Source organism: Vulpes lagopus, chromosome 4, assembly GCF_018345385.1.
Source record: "Vulpes lagopus strain Blue_001 chromosome 4, ASM1834538v1, whole genome shotgun sequence".
NCBI classification, from domain to species: domain Eukaryota; kingdom Metazoa; phylum Chordata; class Mammalia; order Carnivora; family Canidae; genus Vulpes; species Vulpes lagopus.
This window is the reverse complement of record NC_054827.1, coordinates 73664264-73690118: the sequence shown is the minus strand read 5'-3', so window position 1 is coordinate 73690118 and position 25855 is coordinate 73664264. Positions and strand designations below refer to the sequence as shown.

Here is a 25855-nt window from a genome sequence, read left to right as displayed (position 1 = left end):
TGAATTTGTCCAGCTCCAGTTAAGCTTTCTCACTTCTCAGAATTCAAGTCCCAGTAGTTTTCAGGAGCAAGGCAGTTTCTTTGTGTCCCTTTTTCAGGAATTCTGAGAAATGTTTAATCAGGTAGGCAGTTAAGGATTTGTTTCTCATCTTGTATAGGTTAAAAATTATAAATTAGGTCAAAGGTTATAAAATACAGACTTTGTGTACAGTCCTCAATGTGTACATGTTTAAACTGCAGTCACTTAGGCTGTACAATCTGTAAGGGCTTTAAAAATAAATGTGTTAATTTTAGAGACAACTACATTATACAATTTAGCCAGTGTATTCTTATTTCAGATTCTGTGATAAACAAATTGGCTACAATAGATTAAAAGGTAAGTTATGTGCAGTGCCTACCAGAATATAGGCTTCTATTAAATGTAAGAAAAATTATTATTTCTTCAGTTTTTTATACAGATGGCTTTGTCGATTCTACAACCTAAGTTAATGACATTTTAAATTAATATTTTTTAAGTTAAAGCTTTGAAATTGTACTAGCTTTTAATGAAGCTAGTACTTCATTAGTAGCTTTTAATGAAGATTCCTGACTTATTTGTTAAAAAAAAATTAAAGTGATGTGGAATTAAAGGGAAAGGCTTTTCTTATAAGCAGGTATACAGAAACTTCCAGTTTTACAGGGGTATGATAGGGTGGTAGCTCTCTTGCAATGTAATTCAACTAAGTAATGCATTTGTAGAAATGTGCACATAAACCTCCATTTTCTGTTTTTCAGAAGTTCTCTAGATTACTTGTTTATTGACTAGTGAAAAGGTATAATACCATATATATCAGTGTTCTGTCCAAACTACTATCTTCCTTTTTTTCCTTCAAATTCAAGGCCTAGATGACAAAGGAATCTGTTTACACAGATTCATGATTGATCTATCCATACATAATATATGTCTACATAGTATTCATGATACACAGATTGATAAACTTTATATGAATGATGAGGACAAAAGTGTTCTAAACCTGAGCCTTTCCTTGAGTGTGATTTTAAACGGTCATTCCTTTGTGTACTGAGAAAAATAATGAATTCCTGTTGAGGAAGAGGAGGCTGGGGGCTATATGATTCTGTGATATTGAACTAAATTCCCTCTTTTATACAGAAGGAGAGATGAGTTCCGTGCTTTCTTCTTATGCTTTCTTATGCTTCCCTAGGGTAAAGATCTCTCTCATTTACCGAGTACAACACAGAGACATAACCTTGAGTTAGGAATCAGGAAATATACATCTAAATTGTGAATTGGTGGGAAGCCCCGGTGGCTCAGCGGTTTAGCGCTGTCTGCAGCCTGGGGTGTGATCCTGGAGACCCAGGATGGAGTCTCACATCGGGCTTCCTGCATGGAGCCTGCTTCTTCCTCTTCCTATGTCTCTGACTCTCTCTCGCTCTCTCTGAATGGATGAATAGATAAATCTTAAAAATAAAATCAAATAAAATAAATTGTGAATTGGCCATGAATTAATTATTCCTGGCTTTGAGCAAGTCTCCTCAGGACTTTCTGTAAAATGAGGAATAAATGATGATTTCTAAAGCCCTTGCTGGTTCTCAAGTTCTGTGATGCTTTTTGGTTTGCTCTGCTTTGTGTGTGGCATTCACCTGAATCCTCTCTACCAATTCCTTTGATATGTAGGTTATGTACGGAATCTGAGAATGTGTTTTATAGGACCAGGATTTGTATGATCCTTTTTTGCTTCTTTACCTTGCTCATAGAAATCATTCTGGAGTGTGTTTCTTTCCTCCTTGTGAGGAAGGAAAATAATTCTGTTTTCCTTTTACCAAATATTCTAATTTCCCACCATAGTGGATTAATCCAGAGTGGAGAGTAGGTGCCATTTTCTTATTGCTACAGTTGTATGCTGGATTATTTCTTAGGAATGAAGCTTTTCATATTCCCTGGATGGCCAAGGAGAGGTCAGAGTTCTGACCCTGGCAGAGGTCCTAATACTCAGCTTGGGAAGTGGGTGGAGGGTGAGGGAAGAGGGGTTGGCCCTCGAATTCTGGGGCTAGAACAAAGGAATGTCTGAAAGATTACTGGGAGGATAAATGAAGCACCAAATCCTGAGTGGGGTGGAGTGGGGGGCTGGAGACCACTCAGTCAGACAGAGGCACTATTACTGGAAGCCACCACCTAGAGCGAGCAGGTATGGGAGCGCAGGAAGGTGTAGTCATGGAAGAAGATCTCCAGAACTCCAGATTGGAGGTCCAGGCAACCTTTTAGAGATGCAGGAATCCCAGCTGTGGGTAGAAAGACATTTAGGATTATAAGATTGTACATTGAGATGGAGATGAATCCGTTCATCACTCTCAGATATTTTAATGTTGATCTAGTACGTAGTAAGACATGATGTGATGGAGGAAATACATATTTCTAAAAATTACAAAATAAATTTTTCTGTGTGTCCTTTTTTAGTTAGTGAACATATGAACAGGTTGTATATGTAAACCTGTTTTGCTAGGCATTCTATGAGGTTGACTGTTGTCTGTTTCCCAGCTAACAGGGACGTGCGTGAACTCAGGACCCCCATTTCTCTGAGTTTTCCCTTAGCCAGTTCACTCTGTGCTGAGAATGTTAAACAGTGCAGTGTTGCTCGTTCTCAGGTAGCACATGTAATTCTTGACAGCTATGATCAAAGGTGCCAAGGAGGTAATCAGTATTTCTTTAGACATTTAGTACAGTTTTCTAAATTCTCTAACCAACCTTTGTATTTATTACTAGAGCGTATTTTACAACATTTCCTTTTGTATTTTTGTTTTCCCTTATAGATTAATTGTCTAAGGAATTGTAAAACTTACCAAGCCAGAAAACCCCTGTGGTTTTATAACACTTCCCTCAAGTTCTTCCTTAATAAACCAATGCTTGCTGATGTTGTCTTCGAAATACAAGGTACGGTTCAATTTTTACGAAGTTCAGTACTCATTTTTTACTTCTTATATTCTTACCTAACTTTCTATTTTAGCTTTGAATATTTTGGGTGGAGAAATGGCTATTCTCTAATGCAGGCTATAGATTAATACTGGCTGAATTTCAGCAAAATCTGGGGAAATGAAGTATTTTGTTAAAACAAGGAAAGAAATTTATATTTTCCTAGGTCTGTGGGTTTTTTTTGTTTTGTTTTGTTTTGTTTGCCCTTACCAAACTTTTAGAGACCAGTGTGGAATGGAGATCTGTAATTCCCTCATTGTATATTTTTGTCCCATGTATTTCTTTAAGATACTAGTTATTGAATCATCTGAAACAGCTCCCTTAACCTTATATTACCTGAAACTTATTTACTTCTCTTCCTTTTTATTTGAGCAAAAGGAACTAACCATGCGGTGAGGGTCATGCCTGGCTTACATTAGGCATGGGTAGATATTGCTACATTTATTCCTCGCAGCACTCTGAGAATTATCACCAAAGCAACTGAGAGCTGCTTTTTATCTCTGTAGGAAAGTAATGCTCCCTAATTTTAATAATGACAAGCTGTTGTAATGCCCATTATTGATTATTCACTTGGATAATTTTGCCACTTCAGTAGATTAAAAGCATAATCTTAAAAATGAATTGTTAGGTACTTTCCCCTATGCAAGAAGGTAGGAGTCGTTTTCAAATGTAATAAGTATTATCTAGAAGTAAGATATAATTCTAATTTTATGAGAGAAATGTATGGCAATTAACAGCCATTTGCTTTTTAAATTTTTCCTCGGAAAGATTCATTTTAACATCTGGCCACTTGCCAAGACAAACAGTGAATTGGAAACTTTCCCAGGTGCCTTCTGATAAGCTACAGTCAGCTCTGTTTGAAATGTGAGCAGGAGACACTGAGAATGGGACAATAAGAGTGACCTTGAAATAAATAAAACATTTTATGGGGGGAAAAAAGCTAGTAAGAGACTGTATTTGCTTATAAATTGCATAGGAGGCCTTCACACCAAACATCATATTAATGTAACCTACTGAAAAGCTTTTCAAAAGGAATATGCAACATAGGAAAATATATGTTAAGAGAAAAATAGTGATGTGGAGAATTCTTTCTCCTTATAATCTCTTGCTTTCTTTCACAGTTCCACCTCCCGACACTGTTGCAGGTACCTCCCCGCACCCCGTAGCCATGCAGAGGCTGGCTGTGGGAGGGCTAGTTGTGGGCCTTTGCTGATGTTCTTTGAAGCCTCGCAGCTCAGAAACCAAGGCCTCCCGAGGTCGGGAGGTGGGACAAGCAGGCATTGGTGGAAGCAGGGTCTAGCACCAGCTTCTCCGCCATCTGTGGGAGGAGAAGGAAGCCTAGCTTCTGAAGAGTTTGAGGAGAGAGCTCTAGTGTGCAGAAAGGAGCACTATTTCTCCTCTAGAGGCAGGTTGTGCCTACTGTTTGCAACTCTAGCTTCAGCCTTGGCTTTGCATTCCAACCGTCATGTGTCCTTAGGCTGGTCACTTAATGTGTTTTGCTTTATTAAATCTCATTTCCAGAGTGAAGAGGGTGAACCAGATAGCTTCTAAAAGGTCATTGTTAGTGTTAAGTTTGTTGAGGTGGTAGTGACCGGGACTATAAAGTCCTGGTTGGGATCTTGTGTGGGTGCATAATTTCGTATTGCTGTGCCTGTGCTACTTTATTACATTTCTGATCCTTTTTTGTTTCCTTGCCTATAAAATGGGGATACTAATTTCTACCTGGAAGAGTGCTCATGAGAATTGAGATATGGTGCATATTAAAGTATGTATAAAGGCCTAATGGTACATATTTTGAATCTCTCTCGAACTAGGCAAATTTCCTGTTTTCAGAGTAAAAATTCTAAAAATTTCATTTTTCAGACTTGGGAAGTAATGCAAAGAAAGTATGACAAATGTAGGATTTTATTTTCATGTATAATAAAAACAAAGGACTTTGATAATTTATGTTAAGTTTATTAGAAAACTTGGGCTTTGGAATTTCATTTTACTCTTAAGCACTTTTCCTTAAAAACAAAAGCTTCTAAAACTGTAACAGTAATTGAATACTACAAAGGAAAGATACTTTAGGCCTTGACATTTTCAAGGAATATATTTATCTTTTAACTAGAAAATTGATGCTCCCCCCCCCCCTTTAATGCTTCAGCCTTATTGTATTGCTGGTTCGTGTAAGAACCCTGGATTGTGTTCATTGGGCATTTGATACAGTGTTTATGTATTTATACAGTTTATATACTATGTTGATAATGTGACTATTCTGAGGTATTGCATTATAGCTTCATAATAGAACAGTTTACAGTATCAAACAGTAGGTGGAAAAGGTGAGAAACAGAAGTGATGATTTTCTGAACTGGAGGTATAATGGTTTTCCAAACCAAATTCAAAGCTTGAAATGGGCTTGACATGCTTTAAGGTACTGGGTGTTTTCTTGCTAGTCTTGTAACTCTGTTTTAACTGCATTATTAATGGAAAGTTTCTGTTAAAATTCCAAGGTTACTTATCAAATTCCTTCCCCACCTACTCTCCATTTGGTATCTTTGGTCAATCTGAAATCCCTCTGCTTAACCCAAATGAAAGGCTGTCTAGTTTGTTAAGCCATGCTTCTCCTTTTCTTTTTTCCAATAGAGTCCTGCTTCAGATTTTCAAACCTTAGAATCACAAGCCCAATTTTATTACCTGTTTGGATTCTTTGTGAATTGCTGTGTACAAGGATAACCATTAAATCATGTTTAACCATGGAAACTGGTCATCCCCATCAGTGGACACTGTTCCATTGAGAGCAGGTGGCCTCATGGCAAAAGGGGAGGGAGGGGAAAGAGCAGAGAGGGGATGATGCCTGCTAGCAGGTGTGTGATGAGCTGGTAGCGATGTTCACTGTATGTAGCCTCTTTCCCTGCTCTTCTGAGAATGGCAGTTGTACCAATGATAGCTCTAAGCATTGAGCTCAGAACTGTCAATGTTGGGCATTGTTTGTGAATCCTAAGGGATTATTGGTTTTGGGGAAAGTCACTGGGCTTAGGTGAATCTATTCTTTTCTGAATCAGGAAATGTTTTGCTTGGATTTAAAGAAGCTGAAGAATCCAATTACTCTAAATTTTTTAAAAAATTTTTAAAAAGATGTGTTGATTTATTTGAGAGAGAGAGAGAGACAGAAAGATTTAAGCAGATCCTTTGCTGAGCACAGCGCCCGATGCAGGGCTCGATCTCCTGCCACTGAGCTCACCACCTGAGCTGAAACCGGGAGTCGGATGCTTACCTGACTGTGCCACCCAGATGCCCCTAATTGTAAAATATATGAGAATATTTTGCATAGCATGGAACATATGCCCCTGAGAGGTGTGAGATTTTAAGAGTGTGTAGGTGAAGACTTGAGCAGAACAGAGTGGTTTGGCTCCTAGAGTTACTTTTTGGAAGGCTTTGTCATTCCTATTGGTTCTGGCGTCTTCCACCAAACTAAAAGCTTGAGTGCTCCAAAGCAAGGTAGTTTTGTCCTTTTCATCTTTTTAATCTTTAATACTTAACATGGCGATTAGCACATGGTGGGTGCTTAGTAATGATGTGTCAAATTGATCTAGACTGAACTGAAGGTTCTGAAGGCTCGCTGTGGATTCATGGTTTCCTGAGGTGCTGAGAGTGATGAGAACTGCTTTTCCACCGAGTGCCATCTGGTGATGCCTCAGTGTGATGGCACCGTAGCTGGACAGCTTAGCAGGCTTTCACTAGAAGTCAGATTAGTTTAATGAGCTTCAGAGAAGGGTATGAGCTGAGGAGCCTTTAAAATGTAAAGTAGGTCTGGCTCTCCCAGAAGCTGCACTGTTCCCTGAGGAGGTAGTACACTAGAGGGACATGTGGGGACCAGGTCGTCCCTTCCAGATTTTCCATAATGTCTGAAATGCTCCCGTCGGCTCCACAAAAGAGCCTCTTGCCGTACTTGCTGTAGCAAATGGACTGCTTAGGCCAAGGGATGGTTCCCTTTCTACAGTTTCCTCTTTCTGATTGAGTGTGTCCAAGAAGGATACTAGCAGTGTTTTCTTAGGAGGCACATGGGTAAGAATGAATGATGAGGGGATCCCTGGGTGGCGCAGCGGTTTGGCGCCTGCCTTTGGCCCAGGGCGCGATCCTGGAGACCCGGGATCGAATCCCACATCAGGCTCCCGGTGCATGGAGCCTGCTTCTCCCTCTGCCTGTGTCTCTGCCTCTCTCTCTCTGTCTCTGTGACTATCATAAATAAATGAAAATTTAAAAAAAAAAAAAAAAAAAGAATGAATGATGATATTTCAAGCCAGTTGGAAAAGATACATGTTTCATAATAAAAACAAGAAGCAAGGGGATCCCTGGGTGGTTCAGCGGTTTAGCACCTGCCTTTGACCCAGGGCATGATCCTGGGGTCCCGGGATTGAGTCCCACATTAGGCTCCCTGTGTGGAGCCTGCTTCTCCCTCTGCCTGTGTCTCTGCCTCTCTCTCTGTGTGTCTCTCATGAATAAATACATTTTTTAAATCTAAAAAAAAAAAAAGCAAAATATATCATTTTGGTGTTTCCATCTTCAGAAAATGCAAACTAAGTAACAAATAATTGCCTCTCTTATAAATTGTTAATTTCAAAATCAACTTTTGAACTCTGTTTTTCAACTAAAAACTAAAGAGTTTTGGGTATCTCCCCAAACTTTGCTTTCTAACATCAGCTTAGCTGCCCCTAATGCGATACCACTCTAATTAAAAGGGAAATTGCTAGAATAACAACTCTGCAAGGTTATGTAACTTAGCTTTATTTCCTTTTGAACCGTGCAGGTACAACAGTGCCAGCCCACAGGGCCATCCTGGTGGCCCGTTGTGAAGTGATGGCAGCCATGTTTAATGGGAATTACATGGAAGCAAAGAGTGTTCTGATTCCAGTTTATGGTGTTTCCAAAGAGACTTTCTTGTCATTCTTAGAATACTTATACACAGACTCCTGTTGCCCAGGTGAGCAGTATAAATATTAAATAATATTTCACAATTTTTTGTTTCTTTGTAACTCATTTTGATAAATTGCTCTCTGTGAATTTTGTTTTGCTTAAGATTTATCAGAGCTGACATCATGGAATGTGCTAGTCAGGTAGAGGTGATTGGGTCAACAATGGACCAACAATCGACTTTCAGTCACTTCTACATCCCAGTCAGCCCCAACAGTGTGATGATTATGTGGACAGCCTAGAAATAGAGTTGCTTTGTGATACCCAGGGACTAATCCTACAGATTGGGAGAGAGAGCTTCTTGGAGCACCATCCCTTCCATAAAGAGAAGAGATTTGGGCAGCTGTTTTTATGGTTCTCGCTTGTGCTTGAGGTACTTTTAAGGACTTTGAAAATTCTGAGACCCCTTGGTCATCTCTGTGGCTCAGAGAATGTAGAGTTTTTAAAAGACTTCTTACTTGTTCTAAAGTCATACTTTCCTTAAGGTAACTTCTCGAAAGACTTTTCCTAAGATGTTTTAGGATGCCCAGTGGACTGCATGATTTATTTCCCTATTTACTGACTTAGGACTATCTTTGACTAAAAACTAGTCCTCTTTGGCAGCTATCGGTTGGAACAAATCTTGCAGGTTTTTTCTAGCTGGAGTCTCCTTGGAGAAATTGCAAAATCCTTTCAACAGCCCCAGAGCCTTGGGGTGCCAGCATGGAAGCACCATTAATTCATCCTCAGCCACTAGATGGCTCCCGCCACAAGCACAACTTGTTCTAGCCTTGGTGGTTTCCTTATTCAAGGAACCCAAGAGCTGAATTAGGGAACCTGGTCAGCTACTACAGCAAATATAAAAAGAAAACACATTTCAGACCATTTCTCTCTTCAGAGTTATTGCTTTCACTTTTAGATTAGGAAGATTTCCAACATTTGTTGTTAAAATCTCTTAAATTTTAAACAAGTCATGAGGACTCTAGTGAAAGGTTTTAGAAGTTAAAAAAAAAATCCTTTTTTTACTAAATTCTGTCTGGCAGCCAGCTGTAGAGTACTTGGAATCAGTTATAGCTGATACTGTCAGTATTATTATTTTTGCTTAATAAAACTGAAAGTATCGATTCTCATCAGAATGCATGTTCTTGTTTATTTTATCATAATACTGGCAAATTTGCATATTAAATGAAAATTTTGACCCAGATTTATTTTTTTTATTTTTTATTTTTAAAAAATTTTTTTGACCCAGATTTAAAATGATAAAATTTAGCTTCTCAGTCTTCTTCCCACTAGAGTAATTGAAGCTTCAAATTTTGAGTCTTCTCTTGCTAGTTAGAAAAATTACTCAGAGAAGCACTAATAACTATAGGACAAAACACTTTAAAACTTGGTAAAAGGTGTGAGGAGAAAATGAGTCAAAATGAATAATCAGAAAGTAGATCAGTACTACAATGTTTGCATTGGGAAATGGCAGAAAGAAAGGTAATCTTTTCATTGTGTTAAGTATTGATCATACAGTGTTCTTGGTTCCTAGATACAAAACACTGCAAATAATTTAGGAGAGATTAGAAAGAAAATTGCCTGGAAAATCATTTATAGGAAAGTTAAAAAAAAACAAAAACATAAACAACCTGAGCGATTCCAGGGGTTAAGGGAAGGGGGAAATGGGGAGTTATTGCTTAATGGGTACAGTTTCAGTTTGGGAAGAAGAAAAAAATTCTGGAGATGGATTATGGTGATGGTTGCACAACAATGTGAATGTACTTTAATGCCATTCAGCCGTACACTTTAAAATGGTTAATGATAAATTTTATGTTATGTTTATTTTACCACAATAAAAACAACAAACCAGGGACTAAAGCCAGGAGAAGAAAGATTGCAAGGATTTCGTTGAGCTAGCCGAAAGAATTACATAATAGGCTCGGAATTGATTATTAAGGGCAATTGTAGAATCACCTCTGAAGAACTAAAAAAACAACAAAAAGATTCTCTTTGGAATATGAAGACTTAAATAATTAATTCTTTTTAAAATAGCATAATAGGAAGTACCTATGGTAGAGGCTCAGTTAATGGAGTGTGTGACTCGATCTCGGAGTTATGAGTTCGTACCACGCATTGGGTGTAGAGATCAGTTAAAAACCAAATCTTTAAAAATAAATAAGTAAGTAAGATGACATAATAGTGTAGAATGCAGACTCACTCCTTCAAGGCTTTTTCTGTGCATTCTGTTGCACATTGGATATACATTGTTGTGTAGCATGTTGTAGCATTGTTGTGTTGTTATTGGTTTGCTTTTTGTTGTTTTGTTTTAGGTCATAAAAGAAATGGCTTTATTGACCATTTTCTCTTATTTCCCTTCCTGCATCAGCTGGCATTTTCCAGGCTATGTGTCTTCTGATCTGTGCTGAGATGTATCAGGTGTCCCGACTGCAGCACATCTGTGAGCTCTTCATCATCACACAGCTGCAGAGCATGCCGAGTAGGGAGCTGGCATCCATGAACCTGGATATAGTTGACCTGCTCAAAAAAGCCAAGGTAATTGCCCCCATGTATCTGGTTGTTCGACTTTTTTTTTTTAGTCTTCTAAAAATTAAACTACTTTTTTAAAATTTCTGCTTGTTGAGTGATACATTAGTGTTTGTCTCAGTTTGGAAGTTTGGCCAAATGAGGTTAAAGTGCCCTCACAACAATTTCTGTGACTAGATAATTTCAAAGCATTGGATTTTTGAGTAGTTTTTTTCTAAGAAGGAAGGGTTTGCTGATAGGAAATTTTTCGACTGAATAGTGGCCTGTGTAAGAGTCATTTGAGTATGGTGCTTTATTGTGCCATATGGGCATTATAGGACATAGAACTTAGTTTGAATTTCCCCAGAGCAGTCACATCTTAGGGTTCATGAAAGAAAAATGACAGAATTGGTCATTCATACTGATAGAGATGGTTGGGCTAAACTCATTTATTTGTTCATTTGTTCATTCTTTCACTTTCTGGACTTGTTTTGAAGTTCTCAGTTGTTTGTAGGAGGTATTGGTGGACTTCATAAATCCTTTCAAAATGCCTTTTGTTCATATCTCTCATGGTATCATGAATACATTCAGTAAAAATGTTTGTGTTGAGAATCACTATAGTGCACCATACTTTCTGGCTTCTTCTACGCTTAGGACATTTTTAAGAATTATATTGCTATACATTCTAGGAAACAGAGTTTACACAGTTAAGCGAATTGTGAGTAACTGCGGTTACAAAGACCCTGGAATATGAATCTGACAAAGGACTGGGCCCATCTATAGGTAAACTAGGTTTGTGATTTTGAAATCTGGAACCTGCTGCAGATGTTGTGCCACATAGAGATCTATTATCTCCTCATTCTCACTAAAGGCGAAGCAGGAAGTTTATCCAGATGCATTGTCCTACCCTTGGTTATTCTACTATTCCATCCCCTGCCCTATGACAGTTTTAGGGCTTGCAGCAGTCATGGAATATAAAGTTGTATATTGAACTTGCAGTAGGCTGAACCTTCTAGGTCTTTTTTATAGGAATATATTTGATCCATCATTGGTGACAGGACTTTGTAAAATATTATTGGCTATCCCTATCAATTTTGACATCCAGTATTAGAAAAATATGACAACTTTGACTGACCACCAAAAGCTTGCCTCCAGATTGAGATGAATACATTAAGCAACGTGTATTTCTGGGCATAGAAGGGAATTCATTTAAAGCATCTAGGTCTTCTCCTACTGTCTCCTTAACTGTTTTGGAGTTCATTTCTTTCATAATCAAGTCTTAAGACCTTGTATATTTAATTTTAAGGATTAAAAACAAATTTAAAAACCGAGTAACCTTCTGCACAGTGTTGGATCTTGGAGCTGAGGCCGCTGGCTGGCCGTTGAGCTCAAAAGTGTAGGTAGTGTGCAGACGAGGGCCACGTTTCCTGCTAACACCACAAGTGTCTCTGGGCCAATGAGTGGAGTGTAATAGTAATTTTTTTTTAAAGATTTTATTTATTTATTCTTGAGAGAGAGAAAGGCAGAGACATAGGCAGAGGGAGAAGCAGGCCCCATGCAAGGAGCCCGACATGGGACTCCATCCCAGGTCTCAGGGATTATGCCCTGGGCTGAAGGCGGCGCCAAACCGCTGAGCCACCCAGGCAGCCCTGTGATAGTAATTCTTGCTACAAGTAAAACAACTCCTCCTCCCCAAACTGAGTAAGCTTGATCTCTTTTTGTAATGTATTCACATTGAGCTTGGGATAAATAACTAACCTCTAGAGTTTAGAATTTCTTTTTCATTCTTCCTGGTATTCTTTACAACCTCAGTTCATTTTTGACATATCATTTTCCTACTGTTCTACCAAGTCTGGCTTACTTAAAAAAAAAATGATCACAAGTTTCTCTTGCCTTGTCGTGTCCTTCTGGTTCACTCATAAGAGAGCTTCTTGGGTGGTTGCATTGACGCTTCAGCTTGCATGCTTGCACGTATGCACACGTTTCTTCACCAATGTCATTTATGATTGCGTTGTCAGCGGTTCTTCCTGACGCGTTTTTCCCTGACTTGGTGGTTTCTGATTATGTAATTATCCTTATTTGTTTCTCTTGGTTTGTAAAGTTTAAGATACCAGCCCTTTTTGAATTTTACTTTTGTTTCTGAAAACTTGTCTGTTTTCTAGGAATAAGTCTCCATTTGCCAGTTTTCCTTTATTCTGTTCCTGGCAGTCCCTCATTTGACAGTTACACATCCAAGATAACAGGATCGTTTTCTTCCCCTGTTCTCTTTGAAGTTCCCAGTTTGAGGCTTTAGTTCACCAGTCACTTCATATTGTTGGTCAGAGTTTAGTTAACTTTTCTTGCACTGTTTCTCTGACTTCTGGGAGGTGAAAGCATCTTTCAGCAGAATTAGACTTTGCATAGCTTTCTGAATAATCAAAATTCCCAAACACTCCATTGTCATCTCTGCTAGTTCTGCACAGTTTATCGGGAAAGCATCCTTCATACCTTTGATATAGTTGAGCAGTCTTACTTCTGCTTCCCTTCCCCCTAACGTCTCCCAATTCTTTACCATGACTCTACCTTCAAGTTCATCTGTTTCCATGAAGTTGAACTCTTAACATGTAAGACAAGCTTCTTTCCCTTAATCAGATTGATTCCTTGGAAATCAGGTAGACATCTCCTTATCTCTGCTCCCTTTTAAGCGTGGACTAGCAGAACTTCAGTGATTCTTGTGAAGTCCTGTTAACCGGATTAAAGTTTTAATCTCAGTATTTTACTTCTAATCTGCATGTTAATGCTTGGTGCCTCAGGCCCCCACTTTTGTTTCTGATCTTTTCCTTGTGAGTTTCTGGGTATTTTCTCCACCATTATTCTTCTTCACAGAGCTATTAAATGTTATAGCATTTGGTATATAGTATTTTTGAAGCTTTTCTTTTTTATTCTGTTGTTTATTTCAGTTTAAACCTGGTTTGTCAGGGGCGCCTGGGTGGCAAGGTCAGTTAAACATCAAGCTCTTGGATTCCGCTCAGGTTGTGAGATCCCTGAGTCAGGCTCTGTACTCAGTGGAGAGTCTGCTGGAGGTTCTCTCCCTCAGCCACTCACACTCGTGTGTGTGCACTTTCTCTCCCAAATAATTAAATTGTAAAAAAAGGGAAAAAAGAAAAAAAGAAACCTGCTTTCTCAGGTTTGGACATTTTCTTCCAAAAAAGTAGTTATTACAGTGAACTGGTTTCTGTCTCTTGCTAAGAGCCTACAATTATATCTTAAGTCTTGATCAAAAATAAAACTCTGCATTTTAACCATGTTTTTGTAGCCAGCTATTCATTTCTGTGAACTTCCTTCTCTTTCAAGTCACAGCCTTTAGGCAATGTTCTGAACTTTTGTTTGTAGGTTATCTGCTTTGGGTTAATCATCTGATAGTGCTGGTGGCCTCTGTTAAAATAGGTACACATTTTGGTTCTATCTCTATGAGATCACTCACATTTATCTGCTAAAAGTTAAGGTGAATAAAAATTGTTAAGATGCGATGTGGAATTTGGTGAACCATTCAATGTCTTGCAATTCAAAAATTCTGTTATTGTATGATGAAAATTAGGGGAACCTATGTATTCACATGTGAAAATATTCCCACATTATAACTTTTTAAAAGAGCCTCTTTTTTGAGTTTCTTCCTTAAGATTTGAGATTATAAATCTTTCTTCGGTTAGCATTCCTTATTGCTTATAAAATATTTTTGAGTTTCCCTAAAAGAGCAATATTTAGCTTAAAGGTAGAAATAACCTAAATGTCCATCAACAGATGAATTAATAAATGAAATGTGGTATATACTTATGGTGGAATATTACTCAGTCCTAAAAAGGAATGACATTTTAATGCATGCTGCAGCATGGATGAAACTTGAGGACATTTTACTAAACAATAAGCCAGACAAAGAAAGCATAACTATTGTATAATTCAGTGTTTATGAGATACTCAGAATAGTCAAATTCTTAGAGAAAAACAGAAGAGTGGTTACCAGGGACTAGAGGTAACTCGGGTAAAAGGGGAATTATTTGATGAGTATAGAGTTTCAGTTTGGGATGATAAAAACATTCTGGAAATAGTGATGATGGATATATAATAATGTGAATGTACTTAATGCCACTGGTACCCTTAGAGAAGTTTAAAATGGCAAATTTTATGTTATGTATATTTTGCCACAATAATAATAAAAAGAACTATACTCATGTATCAAAGTGGCCTGCCAGCAAGTTACTGTAATCTGATTTGAGTTGTTAAATGGTTCTGTGAGTATCACTGGACTGGCACCAAGGTGATGATGTCATGGCCGTGTTGCCCTGAGTTTCCCTTCCATTAGGTGTTGAAATCCAGAATGAGAAATGTGCTGGAAATCCAGCTCACTGTTACAGGACATCCTAGTTAAAAGCAACTCTTCAAACATAACCTTCTCATAAAGCTGTGTCCACACTGAAATCCATACCCTTAGGTTGATGACATTTCCTCCACAAAATATTTTTTGGTTTGCTCCTCAGGTAAACTTGTTTAGATAACAGCCAACCGTGTACCTTTGCTAACCATAATCTTATTTCTGCTGCACAGATATAAGTGCAATTAGTGAAGGCCATGACCTTAGATTAAAAGCTTAAATGAAATGCTTAAGAACCTCAAATAGTCTCTGTTAACCACTGATCCAGCGTGCCTCTGCTTCAAGACATTTAGCTGCTCCAGCACCAGTGGCTTGATATTCATTTGATTTGGTTTCTTCACTGATGTAATTTGATTATTACATGTAAATAATTTTCCCTCTTACTTTCTGCTCTCAGAGTAGGCAGGAGGCTGTATCGTGTATGGACACAGGCAGCATGGAGGCGGGCTCTCCACTACTTCTCACAGACCATTCTCTCCACCTGTTCATCACCTCGATGGTTATTATGTACAACATTGTTTCCATTTTTCTTGCAGTTTCACCACTCTGATTGCCTTTCAACCTGGCTACTTCATTTCATTGCCACTAACTACCTCATCTTCAGCCAAAAGCCTGAATTTCAGGATCTTTCAGGTAGATTGCTAATTTACTATTTTGAAAAAAAAACAAAAAAACAAAAACAAAAAACTTTGTCCTTTGTTCTTAGGTTTGAGACATAGCTTGTAGGAATAGTAATTGTTAAAAAAAAAAAAAGTCAAAGAAAAAAGTCAGTGTAATACATTCCTCCTAAGTACACAGTGTGGTAATTGAGGATATGTTAACTTACAGTCATCTGGTTATAAAAGTAGTTTGACTTGTGTTACACAAGAAGCTTCCTAATGATTGTTTTATAGCTCACATCCATTTTTAAGTGTATCTTTTTCCTGAAGTAGACAGATAAGGTGGCCTCAGGTGGCATTTCATTGTGATAAGTGATATCTTGGCTTTAACCATGAGAGTCAGAAGCAAAATTTAAACAGTACAGATTTAAAACTTTTTTCTTATGAAGGAGTTGTAACTATCATTTATTATTTATAATATGTAGTTCTATTGTTCTGCTATCTATGTTTATTTAAGTATATCTGTATAGGGATCCATCATATTATTTGGAAACAACAGTTTTTATATTGATCAAAGAATGTTGCAAAACTTACTGACCAGAGAGTATACATCATGTGATCTTTTAGGTAAATTGTAAAGATTAAAACCAATCAAGCTTCATCTTATTGTGCTACATGAGACAAAAGAAAATGAGAACAGAATAGTCATCAGAGGAGACAGTTTTGGACACGATGATTTGCTCATGTTACTTAGAATAGGCTCAAGAAATAATCAAGTTAAAAGGCAAAAAAGATAGCCTAATTAAATAGTTTTTTTTTTAAGATTTTATTCATTTATTCATGAGAGACACAAGGAGAGAGAGAGGCAGAGACACAGGCAGAGGGAGAAGCAGGCTCCATGCAGGAAGCCTGATGTGGGACTCAATCCCTGGTCTCCAGGATCAGGCCCTGGGCTGAAGGCAGGCGCCAAACTGCTGAGCCACCCAGGGATCCCCAGTTAAGTAGTTTCAAACTCTATAAACAGGGAAGTATCCTCAGAGATACCTGCAGGCTCTTTGAGGTCGGGGCAGCAAGTGGAGAGTGACTGAGGGAAGAGGGGGAGAAGGAAACAGAGAACTTGAAATTTGTAATTCTTGGACTCCCTGGCCCTTCAACTAAGGTAGTTCCACTTTTAAGTTTTATATCTTAGAGTTCTGCATAAAATTTTACTTATAAAAGATAACCTGCTGCTAAAATGTTTGAAAATCTCTGGCTTTTTTCAACTTCTTGCACAGTTAAGGAAACCAGGAAACAGTCTATTTTTGGCAGATATATTCAGTTAGTTGACAAACATCATATGCCTATTGGGAGGCTTCTTATAAAATGTAACTATTAGTGCAACAGAGCAACATAGTACAGCAGAATATAGATATTTACTAACCATCTACTTTGTGTAAGAAAGAAACAAGTTCTATTCCTAGAGAGAAAACATTGCTGCTAGTAGGGGCATTCTTATTAAGTCATTCTTTAAGAAATCAATTCACAATGAAACGAGTGAACATTGTAATTTTTAGAACCACCTTTGTTTTGCTGCCTTAGGTCCCCTTCATTCATAAGAGAAGAGTAAGATTATTTTCCATTTACTGTCTTGTGTAGGTGAATGCCACACTCTTACAGCCTATAAATCCTTTGAGTTATAAATTTTTGTTTTATTTTATTATTTATACAATTGACTATAAAGGGTGGTATGACCACCTGGCATAGTGTGGACCACACACTCCAGGGTGTGATCCGGGAAGGTAGGGTAAGAAAAAGAGGCTGTGTCCTTGATTGTCTTATGTTCCTTTGATGGGAATTTAAAAAGGCATCATGAATGCTCTGATTCAGTGGTACCTGTTTATATTCAGGACCTGCTGTGATGTGTCTTTGTGGGGCAGAGAAAAAAGCCCCTGGTGGTTAAGGGAGAATTAGTCTAATTTAGAGGTGGCACACTGGTAATCTGTGGATCAAAAGTAGCTGATTATAGTCTGCCAACGGGTTTTATTTGGACCACATGATATTACTTTTCTTTTTTTAGTGTCACCATTTAAAGAGAATAACATGTCACATCTTAAAAATCCAAATTTCTGGCTTCTTTTGAAAAGTTGGAAGATCTGATTACCTTGGACCCATCTTCCCACATGGCAGCAAACTGGAACTTAGCTATGCATTTAAAGGAGCATGTCTCCTCCAGAATGTTCTAGTTGCCCTTCCTCTGTGTTGTCTTACATTTGAACTGCTTCACATGGTCACTTGAAGTTAGAAGGGTTCTTGGTACAATTTATAGCTCCCTTAAATACTATCCCATTTCCAGTTTCAAAAATCATCACATTTTTATTGGAATTCTGTGAACTGTTTTCTCCTGCTTGAGAATTCTTCTTTAGAGGTGGTTAGCAATTGAAAAGTGAGACTAAACAAGATGTCATGTTAATGCTGGTATTGATACATCAGAACTCAGTTAAATAGTTCATTAAATATTGGATGTATTTTATGTGTTGGACTCTTAAAAACAAAGAGCAATGCATAGGAATATAAGTTACCCTTAGCATTTATGGATTCATTATTCTCACAGTTTAATTTAGCTCAAAATTATGTAACATATTATATAATATGGAATTTTTTTCGTTCTGATTTGGTTTTTGCTGGCTGCCAGAGCTTATCTGTGGTAATTTTTCTCTCTCTCTTTCTAAATCTCAACCAAGGGAGTAGTCTTATGTCACCTTTGCTTACTAGTGAAACCTACATCTAACTTCCCTGAGCTGCTAGGAAGTTTCTTTTTGTCCAGGTTTCTTTTTGTAGCCTGGATCATGACCTCATTAATCTGAATCATAGTATATGAGGTCACAAAGTAGGTGGAGAAGTGGGAACTGATTCAGTAGAAGGAAACTTAAGTACTCACAGAAGGGAATACTGATGAGAAGCAAGCTGATTCACCCAGCAGAATACCAAAAAGCCTTAGAAATCTGAGAGACCAGGTATTCCAGAAAGTAGAATGAGGCTTGGGGCCGACAGCCGTAGAATTAGTTGAAGGTTATGAAGAAGGGGGCACCTGGGTGGCTCAGTCAGCTGAGTGTCTGACTCTAGGTTTTGGCTTGTGTCATCGTCTTAGGGTTGTGGGGTAAGCCCCATGTCGGGCTCTGCTCAGCATGGGGTCTGCTTGAGATTCTCTCTCTCTTCCTCCCCCCTTCCCCCTGCTCACATGTGTGCTACCTCTTTAAAAGATATAAATAAGTAAAACCTTTTTATTGATTTTTTTTAATTTATGAGAGACATGGAAAGAGAGAGAGAGAGAGAGAGACATAGGCAGAAGGAGAAGCAGGCTCCGTGAAGGGAACCCGATGTGGGACTCAATCCTGGGATCCAGGATCAGACCCCAAGCCGGAGGCAGACACTAAAACCACTGAGCCACCCAGGCACCCTAAAACCTTTTTAAAAAAAGTTATGAAAAAGCTTTTACTGCACTCCATCCCACACAGGCAGGCAACTCCTTCTCTTTCATCTTCCTAGGAGACAGGAGGTTTATTCTTGGAGATATTAAACCAAAAAAGTTATAGAATCACAAATTCCAGGTATAGCTGAGATTGGGTTAAGGAGCTGAATTGAGAACATAGGGCTCATGTGAACATACACATTGTATATCAAGCCACCAGCCTCCTTCCTGTGTCCAGGTTCTAGAATGCTGGCACTGGGTGAAATTGAAGTGTCTTTGGCCTTGGAGAAAAAATATATAGATGCAATCATTTGTAACTTCCGTCAGTGAACCCAAAAGTATCTGCTCTGTTATTCTACCAATGAGTAAGTTCTACCCATGACCACAAGATATCCAAACAGGCATCTATCTATCCAATCAGCTCACTCTTAAATGTAAGAATATAACTGAGGATCTTTAGGTATTTTAGGAAATATCTAACATGAAAGATACCAAAACCAAAAGAAAATTAATAAAAACAAAAGAGAAAGAATTTAGAGGAACAAAGAATAGAAAAACAGCCTTTAAAAATCCTAAAATTGGGATCCCTGGGTGGCGCAGCGGTTTGGCGCCTGCCTTTGGCCCAGGGCGCGATCCTGGAGACCCGGGATCGAATCCCACGTCAGGCTCCCGGCGCATGGAGCCTGCTTCTCCCTCCGCCTGTGTCTCTGCCTCTCTCTTTCTCTCTGTATGACTATCATAAATAAATAAAATTAAAAAAAAAAAATAAATAAAAAAAAATAAAAAAAAAATAAAAATCCTAAAATTAATGTCCTCAGAGAATAAGAGATACAAATCTACAAAGCAGGATAGAATGTTATTTATAAAGAAACAATATTCAGAGAGACAGAAAGTAGAATGGTGGTTGCCAGGCCTGGGGAGAAGGGGAAATGGGGTGTTGTTTAATGAGTATAGAGTTTTAGTTTTGCAAGATGAAAAGAGCTCTGGAGATTGATTGCATAACAATGTGAATGTACATAACAATACTGCATATATACATAAAAGTCATTGAAATAGTAAATTTTATGTTATATATGCTTTATCATTGTTTAACAATACAAAAACAAGAAATTGTTCTTGGAAATTACAAACATGATACCGAAAACAAAACTAAACAAAAAAGCATCTAAATAAATAAGAGTTGAAACAACTACATGTGAGTTGAAAGATAAAGATGAGGACATCTCCCAAAAAGTAGGACAAAAAGAGAGGAGAGAAACTTTTTTTAAAACTTTGATCTCAATCCAAGAGATGAAGTATCTGATTAAAAGAAGTTAATACAGAATAAAATAGTGGAGAGGAAATTATCAAAGAAATAATACAAGAAATTATCGTAGTCCTGAAGGACCCAAGTCTTCAGAGTGAAAGGATCTGCTAAAAGCTCAGCTTTATGAGTGAACAAAGTCCATCACCGGAACATGCAAGAACACCAGCTATAAATAGAAAAACATAAAAGTTTTATTTATTTTTTATTTTTTATTTTTTTTTACATAAAAGTTTTAAAAGAACACAGATGACTTGCCAAGAGCTATAAATCTGAATGGTAGTCAAGTACTTAATGACCTTAGAAACTAGAAAGCAGTGGAATTCTGTTGTCAACATTCTGAGGGAAGTTGTCCACCTAGAATTCTGTACCAAACCAAATTACCAATTGTGTGTGAAGAGGATAAAGATGTTTCACCACAAGCAAGGTCTCAAAAATATTTCATATGTAACCCCTTTTTCAGGGAGCTAATAAAGGTTATGCTTCACCAAAAATGGAAAATAAACTGAGTCAAGGGCCTGGAGTCCAAGAGCGGAGGGATCCAACCTGGAAGCATGAAGCAGGCCTAGAAAGCAGGGCAGTGCAGGGCTCTGGTGAGGGTGCAGAGCTTGTTTGGTGACTGGCTGGGGAGAGAATAGAATCGAGAGGGCCTCGAAAAGTTTGGAAGGGTGAGGCAGCTACCAAGAAAACAATGAAAAACAAGTCTGTTGCCATCTCCAAGAAAAATACATCTCTCTTAGAAAAACAAAAGACTATAAATACTACTTGATGAAGCAGTGGATCAGATGTATATTGTTGCAAATCACATAATAATATAAATCCTGATGACTGATTTCACCAAAGCTGTGTTAAACAATTGTGGAAACCTTGAGTTCGGAAAGGTAGGGGATATGTAGCCAAGCTCAGAGCTCATCCGTTAAATAGGAAATCGATAGTTAATATCTAAACTTGATCCAAAATAAAAGTATATGCAATTAACATTCTTTTTCTAAAAATTTTAGTGGAAGAACGCAGCTTTGTTGAAAAGCACAGATGGCCATCGAATATGTACTTGAAGCAGCTTGCGGAATACAGGAAGTATATTCACTCTCGGAAATGTCGTTGCTTAGTAATGTAACCCAGAGCTTTTATATACATTTGCTTATTATTATTATTATTATTGTTATTATGAAGAAGAAGAAGAAGAAGAAGAAGAATGGGATACCTCTGTGTTCCATCAAGATTATGTGACTGAAGGCAATGTGGGCGTTAAAAGAATTAGCGTACAGCTTAATGTGTTTGTTAGTTCTCTGAAAAAAATTACTATTGTGGTCTTAAAAGGGAACAAAATATACCATAGGCTAAAACTATGGCTTCACTATCCTAGTATATAAAGCTGTCCTACAGCTACTATTTCCTTTTAAGATGCCCTGTTGCTTTAGTGATATTGATACCCCTCCCAGTTAAGAAATGTTTAAATTTAAAAAAAAAAATCATGTAGGATTAATTTAAATTTTTCATCATGTCTGATTAATTGCTCTATTAAAATAAGGGCATTTTAAAGACCTAGTATGACTATTTCAATAATGAAGAATCCAGAGTAAAGCTGATCAATCTGAAATTTTAGGAATAGAAATTTGCATGGGATTTTGAAAATGAAATGCCACGTGGTTTCAAATGAGTGACAGTGTTTGAACCATCATGAAAAGAATTTGTTTTTTATGTGGACAACCTAGCTGAGCCACCTGTCTCTTCCATGGGCAGGGAACCTAAACAGGGCTGGCTTTACGGCCATGTAACCTCTAGTGACACTGGGGCCCCATGCTTGGTTCGATGCTCTGCTGTTGCCATTTTGAAATTCTTAATAATGTTTAAAGAAAGGCCTTGCATTTTTGCTTTGTACTGGGCCCCCCAAATTATGTGTATCTCCTAGCAGGATATGTACTGTATTTTCTTGCTCAAACATCATTCTCTCTGAAACCAAAAAAAAAGAGGCACGACATGGAGGGAAGAGCTCATATAGGGTTTCCCATCCTTGGGGAAGTCTGTACCATCCAGGGCCTCTGCTCCACCTCGGCGGGCCAGAGAGACGTGCTTTGTGTTTTCTCAGCTTTCAAACACTCGCGGTTCTGGATCTGTCACAGTTGAACAAATGCATTCTTCCTCCTTCTCAGACTGGGATGTTGATAAAAGCAACTGATCAGTGTGAATTTAAAACAGTTATAAAGGTCCTCATAGGAAGAGATGCTTTCTAGAGAACTTGCAGTCAATGGCTTAAGAGTTTTTGGTTTTGTGTACTTATAAGCTTAAGGAGGTCAGCAGCTCTAATTGTTTGAATTATTTCTGAGGACTGCAAGGTTATTTAATGAGGAGCAGCACGAACCTTGTCCTTCAAGATAAGTCAGTAAGTTAAAAAGTCATAAATCAAAGGCTCAGTACATAGAAAATGGTACTAGGATAGAAGTATAGTTTCCCTTGTATTACACAATCAACAGAAATAATTACATTGGAAGCTCACAAGCTGAGAGATGGAAAACCAGATTACTAGTTATTAACATCATTTTCATCCGTAATTCAGTATTGGGATGTATTTTTTTTTTTTTACATTTCTAATGACTTTCAAGGACACTGAGTGTTTCCAACTATTCAAACATTTGATGAAACAGTTTTATACCATAGTATTAGATATAATACGATACAGTTAGTCCTTGGATGGCTATCAACACTGTCAGAGTAGAACAGTAAAAATGCCCTATATATATCTTCCAAGAAACCTGATTTTAATTAGATTGTATTGGTGAAGATTACTGGAATGCATTTTATGTTTTTGTATTTTAATCACTTGAGTTAATCAACTCTTGGCAAATCCCATTTGATAAGGATAAGCATTGTAAACAATAAATGTGATAGTAGATTTCTAGAAATTCATCACATTTACAGTCTTTTAAACCACAGTGATAGCCTTATGACCTTATTTCATAAGCGTAGTCTTTGCTCTATGTGAATGACAGCACTTAAAATTCTAAATCAATAACCTTTGAGGTGGAAATGGAAAAGAATATTAAGTTTTAAAGCAAAATAAAGTATTTTATTGGTAATACTATTTAACATTTACATAGACCATAGGTACTTTTTAAGTTGTTTGACCTGAATGGAAGTTGAGTTTGGAAGCTGGTGCTCTGTAGGTATTGGTTCAGATTGTCGATTTTATTATGAAAGTTCTTTACCATCTGTGTGAGAGACTCAAACACACTGATGTCGTGGCTCCTCAGAGATAGTCAGAACAGTAATCAAATAGTTTTTAAATCTAGACTCTTCAGTACCTTTGAATTAACTCAATTTAAAATAACAAGAAATTTAAGAGTACTTATAAACTATCTTGGAGAAATGAGTGCTCCTTTTGAGTTTGTTTTGTTTTTAATTGAAAGAGTATTTCTAGATGAATGTACGCTTTGTGTTCATCTCTGCTTCAATATATTCACCAATCATTTTAATTAGAGAAGATACTGAGTGATAGAACTAAGGCCTCTTCTTTCTGGGCCAGGTTTTCACCTTAAATAACCCTTTATATACTTCTGACTACTCTCTGTTCCTATTACAAAAGAGTAGGTTAAAAAATAGAAGTTTCAGTAACATAACTGAAATTCACCCGTCCAGGCCAGAATGGTGGCCTCCTATTGGACAGTGGCAGAAAACCGAACAATTGGATAAATTTAACTTCCAAGACAGCTAAACTTTTCAATTGTAATTTTAAAAACTACACTACACTGATGTACTTACTTAGGAAAAAAAATTTCCTCAAGAGTACTTTATTTTATTTAATGCTTCTGTTTAATTCAATCTTTAATAATTTTGCTAAGAAGGGTATGTGTGTATTTTAATATAGCCTGACCTGAATTTATATGTTTTTAGTTTTAGTATTTAACATTTTGTAACAAATAAACCTTTTTTTAAAACAAGTTTAACACGGTGTCCTACAGTTCTTTAATCTCGGATGTTGAAATGCTGGATGGAATAAATTTGGGAATACTGTCCGTTTCTCAAGCATAATTATGTTTCATGGATAATCTCCATTACGTGTAAGATACATAGAATATTGCTGATGTTGTAGATGCCTGTGATGAGATAAAGAAATTTATATTACCTATAGCAGCTTGTACCAGAATTTCTCTTAACAAAATAATTGCCTTTATGCAGAAAAATGCATTGATAATTATTTATCATGGAAGTGAGCCCCATGGGCTTGAGTACTGGTTGGGGCCAAGACTTTTGAGAAGTAGAGAAGCCACTCTGCATAATTAAGGGTTAAGAAGTTGGAATTTCCCAACCCAATGAAAAGGCATGCTACTGAAGGGAAGAAAATACTGCAAACATTTATCTTATAAGAATATCTAAAAAGTATAAAGAATTCATACATCTCAAAAGTAAAGCAAAAAAAAACAATGTGATTGAAACATGGGCAGAGAATCTGAACAGAGATTTTTTTCCTAAAGAAGACATAGAGAAGGGCACCTGGGTGGCCCAGCGGTTGAGCTTGAGCCTCTGCCTTGATCCTGGGTCTTGGGATGAGTCCCATATCAGGGTCCCCTCAGGGAGCCTGTTTCTCTCCCTCTGCCTATGTCCCTGCCTCTCTGTGTATCTCTCATGAATAAAGAAATTTAAAAGAAAAAAAAATTTTAAAAAGAAGACAGAGGTGGTCAACAGGCACCTGAAAAGATGGTTCAGTGGAGAAATGCAAATCAAAACCACAAGGAAGTATCCCCTCACACCTGTTAAAATGGCTATTATCAAAAAAGATGAGATAACATGTTGGGTAGGATGTGGGGAAAGGGAACTGTCATACAGTGCTCGTGGATATGTAGATTGGTGCAGCCACTATGGAAAACAGTGTAGAGGTTCCTCAAAAAATTAAAAATAGAACTACCATATGATCTAGCAATTCTACATTTGGGTATTTATCTGAAAAAAAAATGAAAATACTAACTTGAGGCGATCTCTGCATGTCCATGTTCATTGCAGTGTTATTTACTATAGCCAAGACATGGACACAACCTAAGTGTCCATCAGGGATGAAGGGATAAGGAAAGTGTGGTGTATACGTACAATGGAATTTATTCACATATTAAAAAAGTATGAAATCTTTCCATTTGTGACAATGTGGATGAACCTTGAGGGGGGTTACGTTAAGTGAAATAAGTTAGACTGAGAAGAACAAATACCATGTGATCTCACTTATATGTGGAATCTGAACACAACAGACTAACTGTGGTGATCATTTTGCAGTATATACAGATAGTGAATGGTTATTTGTACACCTGAGACTAATACAATGTTACATGTCAGCTATATCTTAGTAAAAAAAAAAAGAAGAAGAAGAAGAAGAATGTGGGACTTGCCAGGCCTGAGGAGGCCAGATAGGAGAGGAAGAAAGACAAGACGAAAGACAAGACGATCATAACATGAAAATGGTTTGTGCACTATAATCTCTCCCCAGGTTAGCATATTGCTAGTAAAGTCTGCTAAACCCATAAAGGCCTCCGCTGTTCCCCTGGAATTCTGTTGCAAACACAAATCTGCCCTGGCAACATGCTCTTCTAGAGGAACCCCATGCCTGTAGAAGAACCTCCACAGCCCTCACTGCCATCGCAGGCTTTCATAACTAGCCTCGACTGTTTTAAAAGCCTTGACATGGGGATCCCTGGGTGGCTCAGCAG

The 25855-nt window shown here is 37.7% G+C and overlaps 1 protein-coding gene and 1 non-coding gene across 5 annotated transcripts in view; both read left to right on the top strand.

Moving 5' to 3' along the window:
• The window catches only part of RHOBTB3 (Rho related BTB domain containing 3), a 56855-nt gene extending 32763 nt beyond the window's left edge, over positions 1 to 24092 (top strand). For 3 of the 4 annotated variants that reach the window (XM_041753294.1, XM_041753291.1, XM_041753290.1), the window contains 5 exons: positions 2808 to 2928; positions 7757 to 7930; positions 10268 to 10434; positions 15349 to 15445; positions 21164 to 24092. In XM_041753294.1, coding sequence (XP_041609228.1) covers positions 2808 to 2928; positions 7757 to 7930; positions 10268 to 10434; positions 15349 to 15445; positions 21164 to 21279 — 675 coding nt within the window. In that variant the 3' untranslated portion in view covers positions 21280 to 24092. The remainder of the gene's footprint in view (positions 1 to 2807; positions 2929 to 7756; positions 7931 to 10267; positions 10435 to 15348; positions 15446 to 21163) is intronic. The other variant, XM_041753292.1, reaches the window with a different exon arrangement.
• Positions 11743 to 11895, top strand: LOC121490246. Its single transcript, XR_005987568.1, has one exon. It is a non-coding gene; the product is annotated as a small nucleolar RNA SNORA62/SNORA6 family (small nucleolar RNA).
• Positions 24093 to 25855: the final 1763 nt, after the last annotated feature.